Source organism: Vicugna pacos, chromosome 3, assembly GCF_048564905.1.
Source record: "Vicugna pacos chromosome 3, VicPac4, whole genome shotgun sequence".
NCBI classification, from domain to species: domain Eukaryota; kingdom Metazoa; phylum Chordata; class Mammalia; order Artiodactyla; family Camelidae; genus Vicugna; species Vicugna pacos.
Genome location: NC_132989.1, coordinates 31,726,175 through 31,741,818, shown reverse-complemented (window position 1 = coordinate 31,741,818; position 15,644 = coordinate 31,726,175). Strand labels below are relative to the sequence as shown.

General features: G+C 36.5%; 1 protein-coding gene across 1 annotated transcript in view; it reads right to left on the bottom strand.

The window, feature by feature from the left end:
- Positions 1–15,644, bottom strand: part of FBN2 (fibrillin 2) — a 207,644-nt gene that overhangs the window by 77,139 nt on the left and 114,861 nt on the right. Inside the window, exons 14-19 of the mRNA XM_031673106.2 lie at positions 14,974–15,096; positions 13,346–13,468; positions 8,255–8,407; positions 5,761–5,814; positions 4,040–4,165; positions 1,388–1,513 (exon numbers count right to left, since the gene is read on the bottom strand). Of these exons, the coding sequence (XP_031528966.2) occupies positions 1,388–1,513; positions 4,040–4,165; positions 5,761–5,814; positions 8,255–8,407; positions 13,346–13,468; positions 14,974–15,096 (705 nt within the window). The remainder of the gene's footprint in view (positions 1–1,387; positions 1,514–4,039; positions 4,166–5,760; positions 5,815–8,254; positions 8,408–13,345; positions 13,469–14,973; positions 15,097–15,644) is intronic.

Sequence of the window (15,644 nt, the reverse complement as noted above, 5' to 3'; positions counted from 1 at the left end):
GTGGGAGTGGGTGCTAGAAAATAAAGATTCTACCTGAAAACATTTGAGGAGCCTGGGCTAGTTTAAAAAACATATTACGGAAAAATATTCAAAATTCTTAAGTGTGCCTCCTGCTCATCACTGGAGAAGATGGACGTCAAGGACTTGGAGCGGAACGCACACTCTTCTCCGAGGAGCTTCTGCAAAAGGTGCTGGACCGTAGGAAAACTGAACAGTTACCAGAACTAAGTTTAGAAAAACTGCATTTTTTGCTGGGGTTTTCTTTTTTCTTCTCTTTTTTGTTTTTCTTCAGGAGAATTACTTTTTTCAGTGGTCCCTCCAACTCAATCCAAACTTAGAATTGCACTTTGTAACTGCCTTTCACTGACTTCAGTGGAATCATCTGTGTTTCAGCATCTTGTTTGAGTCCTAACTTGTTTCTGTTCATAAGAATGCTTTGAAGTTGAACAGTAAGATGAAGAGAGCATGTTAAAATCTTTTTGCATAATTTTACTAGTGCAGTTTTCTTGGCTATGGAGTCACTAGGAAGCAAATACTTCAACAGCTAAGGAAAGGGCTATTCCAAATAAAGACGAAAACTTTTCTTTTTTAAAACTACTATTCGGAAGTAGCTACTGGATTTGAGAGTGTCATAGGACACTTCTGTCGGCCCTCACAGTGAGACTTAAAAGGAGCAGTGGCTAGTGGTCATACAGTACTTTGATCAAGAAACAAAAACAGAACTGAAGGCACTCACTTCTTAGATGGTATCACACTGAAAATGAGGCCTTTCTTAATAAGCATTTAGCTCATTTGTGTAACTTCCACTCTAGAAAAATGTACTTAAAAGCAAAGAGGAAGTTTTTAAATCGTGATTCATGAACTATAAGGCCAAATTGTAACTCTTAAAATTATCAAATGGAAAGGAAAATTTTCTCGGGCTATAAATTCAATTAAGGTGACCATTTTTATTCAGGCCCCATGTATTTTCTGGGCCAACCTCTGAGGTCTATCAATCATTTCCTAAATAAAATGCCTAACAGCTGACTTTGCCATTACAATTCAGGTTCCCCAAGGCTCATGTGTCATAGTGGATTGAAAGAGGGAAAAACAAACAAACATCTGACATTTTATCAGCAAGTAAAACCAACTGGTTCCTTTCACTTTTTCCCCCATTAACTTCAAAATGTTTGTTGATATTTTATCTCAATGGTACAAAGTGGTGGTATCTGTCCACGGGGTTAGGTGCACGCTATATCTAAAGCTGGCAGATTAGCTGAAAGAGATTATAAAATTGAAAACATATTCAAACAACACTCTTTTCCTCCACTGCGTCATCAATGCACTCGACGTTTATGCATCCTTGGGTGCTCAGCACGCACGCACAGCTAAGGAAGACAGCTCTTACCTTCACATGTCTCCGTCTCAGTCCTGAACACATATCCGGGTGGGCACGTGCAGCTGTAGCTCCCGGGCGTGTTTCGGCACAAGCCGTTGTCACAGAGCAGTCTGTTCACCAGGCACTCGTCGATGTCTGCAAGTAACCATTAGACAGGAGATACACATATTGAAATGGAGAGCACAGTGACCAGGATGTTTTGTTTTTGTTGTTTGTTTCTTTCCTCGCTCCACGCCTTGACTTAGCCTTCTCACACCCACAGCACATTCCTTGATCCTAAGCAAACCATATTTGGTTTTATTCAAATAGAACATGCTTAATCTGGCTACTTTCAAGATGTTTGAAGTCCCTGGGAGGTACGCTAAGCTTTGGAGAAAATTCATTAAAACTTTTTTTGTGTGCACTTATTGTCCCCTAGTGGTATTAGGTATATTTTAAAGCACCGATGAAGTATATCAAAAGATAAACTCACTTGCCTATATACTTGCTTATAGATAATAAAAATAACAGATGATGTTATCAAGCTTTTTCTCTGATTAAAATTCTAATAAGAATGTGTTAAATGACAGTTAAATAAAAGGTATTTACTAATCTTTTCCCACTGTTTTTAATCTCAGAAACAATTAGCTATTAATAGAAAATTAATGTCAGAAACAATTAACTATTAATAGAAAATTAATGACATATTTTATATGTTACTTTTGCAGTCTAGAATAGCCTAGAAAATATCACCTAAAGCTTGTGTTTTAAAAGACTCACATTAAGTTTTATCTTTGTATCTGCACTCTCATTTTTGCAAGTGTAATGACAGAAAGAAATAAAACTTGTAGTTTGGCACGAAGAGCTCCTTTGACTTAAAGATGTATTTTTACTCTTACAAATACCAATTGTACCTTACCAAACAATGCACACAACGTACACTATAAAAATTTGGAAATCAGAGGTTGGAAAAACATTTCCTATAATTCTATCACAACTGAAAATACTATGTTTTTGTTTGATGCTTTTTCCTGTGGATGTTACCTTTTTGCTCTAATTCTGCGACTTGATTTTTAAAAATTAACATTATATTTTAAACATCACTATAATATCAAGTGGCTGAGTCATAATTTATTTATCCATTAGTCCATGCTGTGGGTTGAAATGTTTCCCTCAAAAAAAGATTCTGAATTCCTAACCCCCAGTACCTCAGAATGTGTATCTTATTTGGAAATAGGACTGTTATAGATGTAAGCAAGATAAAATGAGGCCATTAAGGTAGGTCACATTCCAGGATGGCTATGGACACCAATGTGACTGGTGTCCACATAAAGAGGGGAAACTTTGACATAGAGACAGACCCACAGAGGGAAGCTGATGTGAGATGAGGCATACAGGGAAAGACGAACATGTGGCTAGAGTGCCATCTAAAAGCCTAGGAAGGCTAAAGACTGCAGGCGAACACCAGAGGCTAGAAGAGGACAGGACAGCTTCTTCCCTAGAGCCATCAGAGAGCACATGGCCTTGTGGACACCTTAATTTTGCACTTCTGACTTCCCACACGGTAACAATGAACTTCTGTTGTTTTAAGCAGTCTACTTTTTGGTACTTGTTATGGCAGCCCTAGCAAACTAAAACTGGAATTTGGCTTCATTTTTATTTTTAAAATCTAGTTTTAACTTTGTCAATATTATGCATATATCTGCTTTAAAGAGTTGAATAGTTCCATGGACCATGTTTAGTGTGTGAGCACTCGCCGTTTTCAGTAGGATGCCCTTGCACTCAGCTACACTTGGAAGCTATGCTGGAAGCGATTTTGCTTCTGGTGAATAAAAGTTAGCTGGCTTGCGTATTTTTATAAATGTTCAATAATCTCTGGCTGGTGCCCTTCCCAGTAGGTATCCAAACCTATTACAAGTATATGGTATTTAATACAGCTTTGTGTATCCATCTGTATGTATATCTTCAGCCCATGATGAAATGGATCTATAACACATATCAGTAATAAAAACCAGTACCATAAACATAGAAAAATGTATTTCTTTCTAATCACAATCATCAAGACTTGGATACAAGTCATTAGTGATCAGATGTAAAAATTGTTATATATTATGATGGGTAGAGTAACATTCATTTTGTAAAAGTGGACTCAAGTGTTCTGTGGGAAAATCTAGATTCTTCACAAATTCTTGAATATATGAACTACATACTTCAGTTTTTTCAAACATTCCCTTATAAATTACAAAAAGAAACACCCATTTCAGTTATTATGTTTGGATAAGTTGCAGCAACTGGTAGCTTCTTTACAGCTCAACCTGCAATATTTAATTTTCTTAACTTACTATTATCCATACTGCCTCGTTAATTTTTGAAGCCCACTTCTTAGTAAAAAATTACAGGATTAAGTCATATGCTGAAAAACAACAGGCCAATAACTGACTATGTGTCCATTCATTTGGGAAAACAATAATTTAAATACTAAACTGTGCCATTATAAGGGTTGTTACTGTGTAACAACATCGGTTTGATTCCAACATTTTTATATTTCTCTGTACCAAGAAGGAAATAAGAGAAACTGTAAGATCTCTACTTTTACTCATTTATTTATAATTTGATTTCTCCTGTAATCTGTGGGACTGAACTACACAAAAGGCTCTTGTATAAACAAAACAAATAACTTACCAATACAGTTTCTTCCCGAGGCATCAGGTTCATAGCCACTGTTGCAATTACAACGATAGCTACCGCGTAAATTTTCACAAATTCCATTGGCACATATGTCAGGATCCAAAGCACACTCATTGATATCTGCATTAAATGTGCAAAGTTGAATGCTTACAGTCATTTTACTGTTTGTTGATATAGGTATGTGTAATAAAGATCACTCAAAATAAGCAGCGTTTCATTCTGCCAACCCCTAATTTTCCTGCCGTTCAGAAAGGAAGAGGAAATGAATATGAGGAGAATAAAATCGAGAGATACGGGACACTTCCCTGGGAGGCCAAAACAAAAATGAAGGAACTGGCAGAAAATCAAAGAATTAAACCATGAAATGTGCTGGCATTTATGATGAAATTAATAAAGAAATTCATAGGCTGTGTTTTGGGCTCAAAGCCCAAAGGAAAACTCAACTTGATGGGTATTATAACTATCTAATTAAAAGACAAAGATTTATTAGGGTATCTATATAATTTTATGGTCTTGAAAGCATGGAATATGTCTATTTTATTATCATTTTTTATAGTCAAGTAAGTAATATGACACTTAATAAATGCTCCTCATTGTTGATAAGCTGAAATTAATGGAGAGGACAGTTCAAATGTGGATGCTTGAGAACACGTTTTACAACAAGTCATGAACATGACCACTCTCTGTCACCCATGGGCAGTGGGATTTGAGGAATGTTGTTCTTGCATGCGCAACCAGCTAATTCCCATAAGAAGCTGGTTCTGCTGGGGAGGCCATATTGAGAAGGAATAAAAAAATAAAAAAATAGAATTTTAGTCACTATGTTCAAATTTTAATCCTAACTACTATTTTCTAGAATTCGGAAAACCTTACATACTCCAGAGATGTCAGCCTTTCGTCTTATTTTTGGGAGAAATATCTTTGTAAAAGTTTGCTTTGTTACTCTGGTTTCCGATACTCTTTGCAAAATGCAACATTTACCGTCCACTAATCTATAATTTGTCTAAAGTCTCCTCAAATGTGAAAGTAGAAGAATATATCGCATAAACTAAAGATTAACAGCACCCTACAGTTTTATTTAAAAAAAACAACAAAGGACAATATATCTATTTTAACATATAAAAGAACCTTAAAATTATAAACATATATGTACTAAATATCCAAGTTCTATATTGGAATTTTGTTAATCATAGGGCTAAATTTAAAATAAGAAAACTTTAATGAATTGTGCTTCTTTAGTTGGATAGAAACATTTTAGTATTCTTGGCTATAAATAGTCAATTTATTTTTAGGGCAGTGTATCTCAAAATCTCTCTTAAAGCTCCATATAAAATATCTTTCACTGACTGTTTTTTGCTGAAACCATGTTAAGTGTTATTATTTAATATTTTTCATTTAAATTGACTTGCTTTTTTTTTTTAATCAACTCTAGCTTCTTTTTAAGCAATGGCATCCATAAAACCACAGTTGTAGATTGTTAGTGACATTTTTAACAATGATTATTTAACAGATAAATATTTACCTTTCAGGGAAAATGTGCATCTATATACCAATTGATAATCATCTAGCTTATAACCACTGTTCTAGGAGATAATTCATCTCATTACTTTACACTGACATATTTTTATATTAAATATAATCATATCCAAAATGTTACAATAATAAAGTTATACAATTGTATAATTATTATAAGACTGAGAATTAAATAGAGTTACCTCTTCCATCCACAGTGATACCTACTCCACTACTACAAAGACCATGGAATTCAGCTATAAGATAAAAACAAATAGAGAAATTAAAAACCCTGTATCTATTCCATACACAAGTCACTTACATAACTCCAAAATTATCATTAGGAAGAATTACCTACAGTAACTTGAAATGAAAAAAAAAAATCACCATTTTCTAGCACATAATTATGTTAAGAATTCCAAAATCACAAATACGCGTAAAAAAGTAAATAATAATTTGTGATTATTGTCCTGAATGTTGTTAATATATTGATAAACATTAGAAATATTTTCTACATATGGGAACTTTAAAAAATCTAAATTGTATTTTGGAGATTGCTCTTTAACTTTTTTTTCCTCTCAATAATAACAGAAAACACTTATGTAATAAATGGCATTTACCATGTGCCTGGTATTGTTCCAGGATTTTATATCTAATAGTTTATTTAATCCTCCCAATACCATAAACTTGACACTTATCTTCCCTCTTTTACACCTGAGAAAGTTAGGACAGAGACAGGAAGGAACTTGCTCAGATCAGAGACGCTCTAAGCAGGGGAGCAGGCGTGGATCCTCCACACTCTACAACATTTCCCATTTCCTGGACTATCCCATTTAATGGACTTTTTAATAGTTTTTTCTCAGTTATGTGGATGTACCACATTTATTCAATCAACCTCTTATTGATGAAATTAGATTTATCCAACTTTCAGCAATTATAATAAATAATACAAAGTTCAATTATCTCACTCTGTTAATCTCTTGGAAGTAAAGCTGCTCAAAGTTTATGTCTCTTTTAAGGCATCTGATATTCCTCTCCTCCCTAAATGTTCCAGGTTACCCTTCTAAAAGCAGTGCAAGAGAGCACCCATTTTTGTACACCCTCCCCAATGCTGGAAAAAAATCAGCCATCTATCCTTTACCAATCTAACAAATAAAAAACCCCCACCTTTTTAGAATTTTCTTTTAATTTCAGACAGATTGGACATCTTTTTATATGGAAATTGTACCATTTGCACTTCTGCTCTGTGAAGTTTCGTTTGTGTACAGTGCACTTTTTTTCTATACAGAATTTCAGTTTTCCTTATTGATTAATGTAAATTCCTTATAAATTAAGGGAAATATTTTTCCAGTTTATATGTGTATTTTAGTCTTTGGTGCTTTTTTTGAGAGTCCTTTACCGTAACAAAATAACAAAAAGTTTATATAATCTATAAGAAAATTACTTTGTAATGTTTAACACAGCCAACTTCCTATTTTTTCCAACATTTATCAACAATATTAAATACTTAGCTCAGCTTGTCCTCACTGATCTAAATGCTATCTTTATTGTATCCTACATTCCTGCTGACACTCACAACTGTCCTAGACTCGTTTCACTAGTTCATGGCTCTTTTTATCTAGTCCTACTATCCACTTTTCCACTTCTTTCACAGTGTGCCTAAGTCACTTAAATACATTTTTAGGGCAAGACTTTCTTCATTAACTCCTTTTTGATAAATGTCATACTCAGCAATTCTTTCACAGAAGCTCTAATCATTTTGCTCAAGTTTGAACACTTCGTGTAGGATTTTTAACAGAATTACAAGCCACTTCCTTTGCTGGAATGCATTTTTCCACCCTCTACGTGGGAAGTTCTTACCACTTTTTTCAAGACCAAAGTAAACACATCCCCTCATTGAAGGCTTTCCCAGCCTCCCCAGGCAACTAACTGCTCCTTCCTTTGGGGTCTCCCAGTTTGTTTATGTCCCTTTTAAGGTACAAGGCATACTAAATTGTAATTTATATGCTTGCCTATCTATATTTTCAACTATTCCCAACTTTCAAGGGGGAAAAAAAAAGAGATTGTTCCTATTTTTGAATCCCTACCATACATACATATATATTCAATTTATTCAGTTTTCATAAACATATGAATAAACAAGTCATAGAAGTCAAAGAATTAAACACTTTAATGTGCCTATAATTTATGGTAACATTTATAAAGAAATTTATTTCTCTCTGGAACTACTGAGAGATTCCTGATAGACCGAAACTTCTGACAGTCTAAAGCCTCAGACCAGAGGAAGTCCTCAGACCGCGTCAAGAGGAAAAATAAACAAACAAAATCAGGTTCTCATGAACTTATTACAACCCTGACAGTGATGAAGTAAATTTTATGCTATTTATCTTCACCATGATATCAGAGATCAAGGACTTTATGCTAACGTATCCATGTAAAGAATCTGTTGTAACAACCATAATTGAATCAGCAAATAAACTTTCCTATTCACCGTGTGTTCTCTCTGCCTAGAAATCCTAAGCACATACAAGCCAGGTGTCCTTGCTAGGTGACTCACATACCAACGCAGATTTCAATTTCTTTTATTCCGTTAAAAATTAAGACAAAACACTCCACAGCCAAGGAACTCTTTGGCCAAACACCTAAGGTGACATTTCAGGACTCTTCATCAGGTATGAACATGGCAAAGGTGACTACCTGAATTTTTAGCAGGGCATGGCTGGCAAGGCTCTCCAAAACCATAGTCTGGATTGGCACAGCAGCACTCAGACTTGGTCACCGCGCCAGGGAAAGGACGGACACATACTCCTTTCTTGATTCCCCCATAGCATGTACTGCGCATGTGAGTATCTAAAGGAGACAGAGGAACAGTGGTTTGAGATAGTGCCAGAGACGATGGGATTTCAAAACGAAAGGCTTTTGTAACCTAAGTGGCCCCTGGGTGGGAAGCTTCTGCCTTTTCTTTTTCTTTGTATCTTTAGCATCTTACAGAGTTTGAAAAATCAACAAATGTTTACTGAGAGAGGAAAAGTATAAACGCATACCAGCATCCATTCATGTGCTACGCCAGCATCAATTGTCCCACTTACCCTCACAGGCCTGTCGCTGAACCAGGTACACCTGCACAATTATAAACAAGACCTGGAGCTCTCATCACTGACTACACTGTACTCAGAATATCACATTTCTATTTCAGAAGCTCTGTGAACTGTGAAGTGCAATACAGTTAAACCACCTTGAGATGACACTGCTGGGTCATGAAATGTCTTACTTCAAATTTCTGAGTTAGGAGGAGGCCTTTCTTTATAACTCCCAGTTTACTGTTGTCACTAAGTTTTAATCTCAGACTCCCAATAAATCCAGTTATAAAAATAATAACTACCACTATGTGTCCGTGGCGTTGTGCTTAGTGCTTTACAGACATGATCTCACTGAACACTCAGGTCAACAACTCCACAGGGTAGTGATCATTACCCACGTTTTGTAGATGAGGAATGTGGGGTTCGGAGGGATTACACAGGACGCCCAACGGCCTAGACTGTCCACTACCTGAGCTGAGATTCAGACTCAGGCTCATGTGACCTCCAAAGCTCTTCTTCTTTATACCGTGTCCTGTTACATCCGAAAGAAGCATATCCTGCCGAGTTACCTCATTCTAAATTCTCATAAAACATGCTACAACTTTATGAGACAGTAAACAGTGAAGTACAAAAACACTCAGATCATCATAGAGGCAGAGAAGTGGTATCGTTTTTAAGCAGTGTCTTGATATGGTAATTCCATCAAAGAGAGAATTGTTATTATAAATATCTATAATTATTCACAACTTATTGGAAATAATTTTTATCTACTTGTTATGCAAAGCGAGTTACCTCCTGCCTTCTGATGTGGTGATGTTTCTCATTAAAACAATGAGATGCATGGCTGCATTAAACCATGAGCTGTGTGTGTGCTCAAACGGAAGCAGGCTATGAGATCCACAACACCCACCCCGTGCACAGGACGCGCTGTCCCCTTCTGCGGCTGCCGTGGCCGCGTTTGGCAGAGTCGGCCCCGAGTTACACAGGAATGCAGGACGCGGCACGATGACGAACACGCACAGGAACAACACAGTTCATGATTTCCAGTAAGAGTTTAGTGAGTTCTTAGGGTGGCATCACTTACCTCAGAAGGCATCATAGAATGGTCAAGTTATTTCTGTTTTCTCATTGAGAACATAAGCCAGGCACAATTTTTAAAAGCAAGCCGATAAACAGCCTAAGGTACACACTTCTACCTCTAATGAAGTCAATTTTTCCCTTCTGAAAGAGCCCAGACGGGAACCCTGGCTCGTATCTCTTCAGCGTAGCCAAGCCACGGTTCACGGGGGACAGAGGGACCAGCAGCACCATCAGAACGTGCTCATGTGCGTGTTCTGATTGGAAGCGGACCTGACTGCGAAGCTGTACCTTTTCCATATGCTATCAAATTTCTCCGTATCTTTTCTTTCTTAAAATTGGAACTTTAAAGGGTTTTCTCAGGTAGTTGGTAAAGTATGTATAGACACAAAATGCTAACTTTCTTTTATTCTTCTTTCTTTAGTATACGTTTCCCTATAGCTTAAAGCAAGCAACTCTAAGACTATGCTCTAGGTGTGATGTCACTATTCTGACTTAACAACCATAATAATTGTAATAGCTGACTAATTGGGCATGTGTTACATGCCAGCCACCATTTAAGCTTTACACAGATACATCTAGTATTAACTTATTTAGTTCTCAGAAACAACTAACGAAGAAAGGAGGCACAGAGAGGTAGTGTATCTTGCCGAAAGCCACAGAGCTAGTAAACGGCAGAACCAGGGTAAAGAAAAAAAATACCCTTTCCCCTGACAGAACTGTCAAGCAATGCTCATAAAGGTGGTGAAATGCTCTCAAGCCAATGTAACAAGACGTTAAAAAGGAAATCTAAGCTGAAATCCCATGGTGCGAAATATCATTTAACACGATGAATTTTGAGACTTCAACCTGAAGGAAGCAGAGATGGAAAATGAGTTGCCAAGTCCTCAAACCCTTCCCAATACTGAGGGTACAATTTAGAGAGTGACAATTAACAGAAGAGTTTTTGAGGGGGATTTTTTTTTTTTTCCTGGCAAGAGGCAGATTACGAGCTGCATGTACTTCCATCCTCACCCCTGGTGGAGAGGGAAGAGCTCTGCAGGGAGCAACTGAAGAGCTTTGTGCCCAGCTCTGTCAGGGACAGCTAGCAGGCAAAGGAGAGTGGCTGCTATTCCTAACTGTAGAATCCAGGGAGGGAGGTGAGATCAACCTCTATGCACTTGGCTCACAGGGCAAAGGATGGAGTGTCCTATGGACTGGATGTGGACCACATTAACAGGAGGTTCTAAAACAAGCATGTGGAGGGGGGAGGACACACCATTAGAGTCTGTCTGATGTGGACTGCAGAAAGACTACAAGTGGCCACTAGTGTTGGCATCTCAGGAAGGGCAGGCCAGTGCCCTTGAAGTACTCATGAAATCACTCACGAGGAAGAAGCTGGCTTTAAACATCTGTGAAGCCCAGAGGTCTTGGAGCCACCCTAGGACAGTATCAGTGTGTCCTCCTCCTCACATCTCCTCCTGCACTTTGACCCTGGTGGAGTCAGAAATATCTTGCTTTAGAAGGTCTGAGCTTGGGAGGGAAATCATAAATTCAAATTAAGTTCAGAATGTTAACTATTATCTGATCCTGGGCATTCTAATTTCCAACTACAGATTATTTTCATTATCTAAAGTAGTCATATAATTGTTTTGCTATCTAAAAATAGTAAGGTCACAGGGTGGCCACAGTTTTCGTCCTTACTTGTCGGATAAACTGCTCTTGTTGAATAAATCTAAAGATACATTTTAAAAGGATGGGAGAGACCAAAATACAGTTGCCTCCTGTTCATACCCTGCCTGTGAGTCTTGCTTCTTCAACAGACTAGTTACAATAGTAGTTTACTTTTTTGAAAATAAAAACCCACACCTCAGTACCTAGGGAAACAAAAACAAACAAAAAAGAAATCTAAAATTTTAAGTGCTAGCTCTCGTAATAATTCATAGTAGAGATTCATTTCTAACTTCAACAATTAATGCATCTCAAAAGCATCTTGAAAGGCAGAAGACATGAAGAAAACAGACCAAGTACACTACAGAAACAGCAGCCTGTAATTTACACACAGAACAAATGGTGTTTTTATTTTAAAAAATGTAAGTGATCACAACTGTGAAAAACTGAAGAGGGCTTCCCAACAGTTTCTAATGACTTTTCTGTATGAGGATAAGAGAATGAATATTTGTGTTTGAACACCTAATTCCTAATGATTACTCATATGCTGGTTGCTTTAAAGAAAAATCATTTCTCCCTCCAAAACTGGTTTTGTACTCATCACAGATTTCAGCAGAATCATTTAGATAAAGGAAAAAAGCAACTGCAAATATTTTAGCTCTCCAAATAGGAAGGAGCTCCATTCTTTTAGCTGCTGTATTTGAAATATCCATGAACGAAGTGCTGACAATCCTGTAAGCTGAAATAAATCCTAGACTGAACAGAGTGGATGAACTTAAGTGGACAGATTATTTCCATCTGCTGTTACTTCTTTTTTTTTTTTAACCTTCAGAATCCAAATGTTTTGATTCCCATAGGTAAGAATAACCAATTATGTCTAAGAAAGAATTTCATTTCTCTCAAAAATACTTTTAAACCAGTGAGTATGTCTGCCTTTTACTGTATGAACTGAGAAATAAATGGTGCACAATAGGTAATTCACCCTAGAAGTTTTACAAAAGCACTTTTCAGAGAGAACATGGCATTTAATGTATTTTTACAACTAACTCTCACTCTGCTGTTGATAACACTAGGGTGCACTGGTTGGGTTTTGAAATGCCAGTGGTATTTTTTTTTTCTACCTCTTTAAAAGATGCCTGGTAACTCAAATGCATCCAAGAGGAATTCTGAATGGTTTCAAATAAAATATATACTCTCATACTTTTCCCTTGTTTCTACCATTAGCCACGCAGTGATGAGGAACAACTATGAGAAACATTACTAGCTTTTGATATAAATCCGAGAACTGTAGTATAAGTTATTTACATTTAAAATTTTGTTTGGGTAAAAACAAGAGTTTCTTTAAACATAACTACAATCTCCATTTCATATATTATCAGTTATCAATGACAAAATAAAAACCCATTGTATTTAGAGACTTGGTTATCTAACAATATGAAGCAAGCTGGTTAAAGGACAATTTTTTTTTCTCCTCTAGCATTTCTGACTTGCATCTCATCAAAGCCATCTGAAGGGAGTTAACTGGGCCCTCTGCCCAGTTAAAAACCACTTCATTGAGAGATAATTCACATACACGAATTCATCCATTTAAAGTGTATAATTCAATAGTTTTTGGCATATTCATAGTTATACAATCATCACTACAGTTGACTTTAGAACATCTCATCACCTCGAAAATGCCTTTATCGATCACTCCCTGCTCTTGCCACCTTCACCCTTTCTGCTCTAAGCAACCACTCGTCAGCTTTGCCTCCATAGATTTGCCTTCTACAAACACTTCACATGGAATTGCATACTATGTGGTCTTGTATGTGTGGTTTCTTTCACTTAGCACAATGTCTTCGAGTCCATCCATGTGTTCGTAGGTATCAGTGCTTCATTCCTTTTTATGACTGAATATTGTTCCATTGTATAGATACATCTTTATCCACTATTCAAAGATCATTTGGACACTGGGGCCACTCTAGAATGCTCCACTTACCGACACACACACGTCCGTCCACACCCACCGCCAGGCCCGGGGGGCAGTCACAGCGGAAGGACCCTTCATTGTTGATGCAGTGCCCATTCATGCAGATTCCTGGGGTCTGGCACTCATCGACATCTGCCCGGAGGGGAACACAAGCCCAACCGTTACTGGGTACATTTACCTTTATTAGAGTTCACCTGCTGCCAACACTCTAGATTAGCAACATGTTGTTTTCAGTTTTAATAATTTGCAGAACACAGAGATGTGTCAACAAATCTTATACCTAAATGCAACTCTTTTAAATACATTTTCAGAAGACTGAGGGAAAAGTTGCCTCATTTTTGTAATTAACTTTTATTTACACACACATAAAATTGTAACAAAGATCGATGGTGTTTAATATTAATTTGATTTATTCATAATAACAAAATAATTTGGGACATCTCTTGTAATTTTTAACCTGCTTGAATTTATCAAATGTAACCCAATATTAAATGGCTTCCCCCTAAAATGAAACAGACTTCAAAACTCAGAGCTGCCAAATCATGAGCATTTCAAAATTTATGGATTACAACATTTGTAGTAAAACATTAATAAAAATTTCAGTAAGGCAGAAACTGGTGAGAGATAGGTCATCTTTCTATGTGTACTTAAGTTTCTTAAGAAATGTTGAAAAAATTACATGCTGTAATGTAATGCTACACACTGGAACAGAAGGCTAATCTCATACCCTGTGATTAATCTGAGTCCATTAACCTTGAGATGACATCCCGGTCAAAAGTTCAATCATTCAGCAAAACCACAATATTTCCATTTAATGCTGTACTTTTTTTTTTTAAATTCAGAAATATGAGAATCTATCTTGATTTTTCTCTCTCTGCTTCCCTGTAATTTCAGTGTAACGGTTATGAGTGTTATTTGGTCTTCAGATAAATTTGTGCAATTGAAGGCAGAAAGTATTCATGGAGTTAATTTTGTCTAAACGGAGAAACTGGGGGAAAAAACTTTAATTTCTAAGTAGGAATTGAAAAATTTGTTCCATCTTACTAAATTTCAGTTGTGAGTAGAAACATACTATAGTCTTTATTTACAAGAGTCACATATTTTGCTCACTAAGGTTATCACTGAAGCTTGAGCTTCAAAATGGCTTTATAAACAAAATGATAAGACTATTCACATTATTTCTTCACAAAATCAGTGTAAGATTTTTTTTAGATAATGATATAGTAACAAATGATCTGTGGATGAGCTTCTGGAAAATATATAATAAAAACCAGTAATGAATGACAGTGGAAAATCTAGTACTGAGGAAACAAGATTTTTTTCTTTCTCTTTTTTATTTAGGCAAGGAGTAGGGAGAAATTATTTCTACATTGTCTCTTCCAGACTTGCTGGAACTAATCTGTCATTCCCTTAATTTTTCCTATACCATTATTATTTTTTGCAAAGATATTACTGTTCCATAGGCCACAATGGGTGTTTTTCTAGGAAGCAATTAGACACCTGCCATACTGAATTAGCAAGAGATGTGAATAATATGAAATCCACATGAAGATACCTAAGTAATTCTTGCATAATTCATTCAAATAAAAAAGATGGTTTCAATCATGGTTACTTTCCTATCTCAAAGCCATACATACCAGTACAGTAACGCCCATTTGGAGCCAAAACAAATCCTGGTTTGCAGATGCACTTGAAGCTGCCATCTTCATTAATGCACATCCCATTCAAACACATGTTGGTAGTTGTACATTCATCATGGTCTGCAGAAGGTGAGAGAGTGACTTACATCTCTGGCGAGGAACCCAGTTCCCTCTCTATAAACAATTGACAGTCATATCCTATTGCATAAACGAGTCATATGCTCATGGATTTTTTTTCTTACGAATGCTAACTGAGTGAGAGCAAATAGCGTGTAGAACATGAGGGAGCTTTGGTGTAAGGGACATAAGGGAAAAGAATTAAGGAAATTTTGTGCTTAGTCGCCATTAAAATCATGTGAGTAGTGTTTTATTTTGATTACCAAAAAAGTTAATATGATTTCAGGGAATGTTTCCTTTGTGGGATAGAATAAAGCAATGACAAACTTCATTGCAGGTGGAATGATCTGGACTTTCACTAGTGGGTGAAATATGAGTCGTTGTGCAAATAGAATATTTCTGTGGAGTAGTGGTATTTACTACACTGCTAGACACCACCACAACCACAAATTTAGAGATCTGATTATCACACACGTCAAACATTTTTATGCCTCCCCAGATTGGGGGGGTGGACTTTTTCTATCTTGTCAGTGTCATAAATCCAACATCCA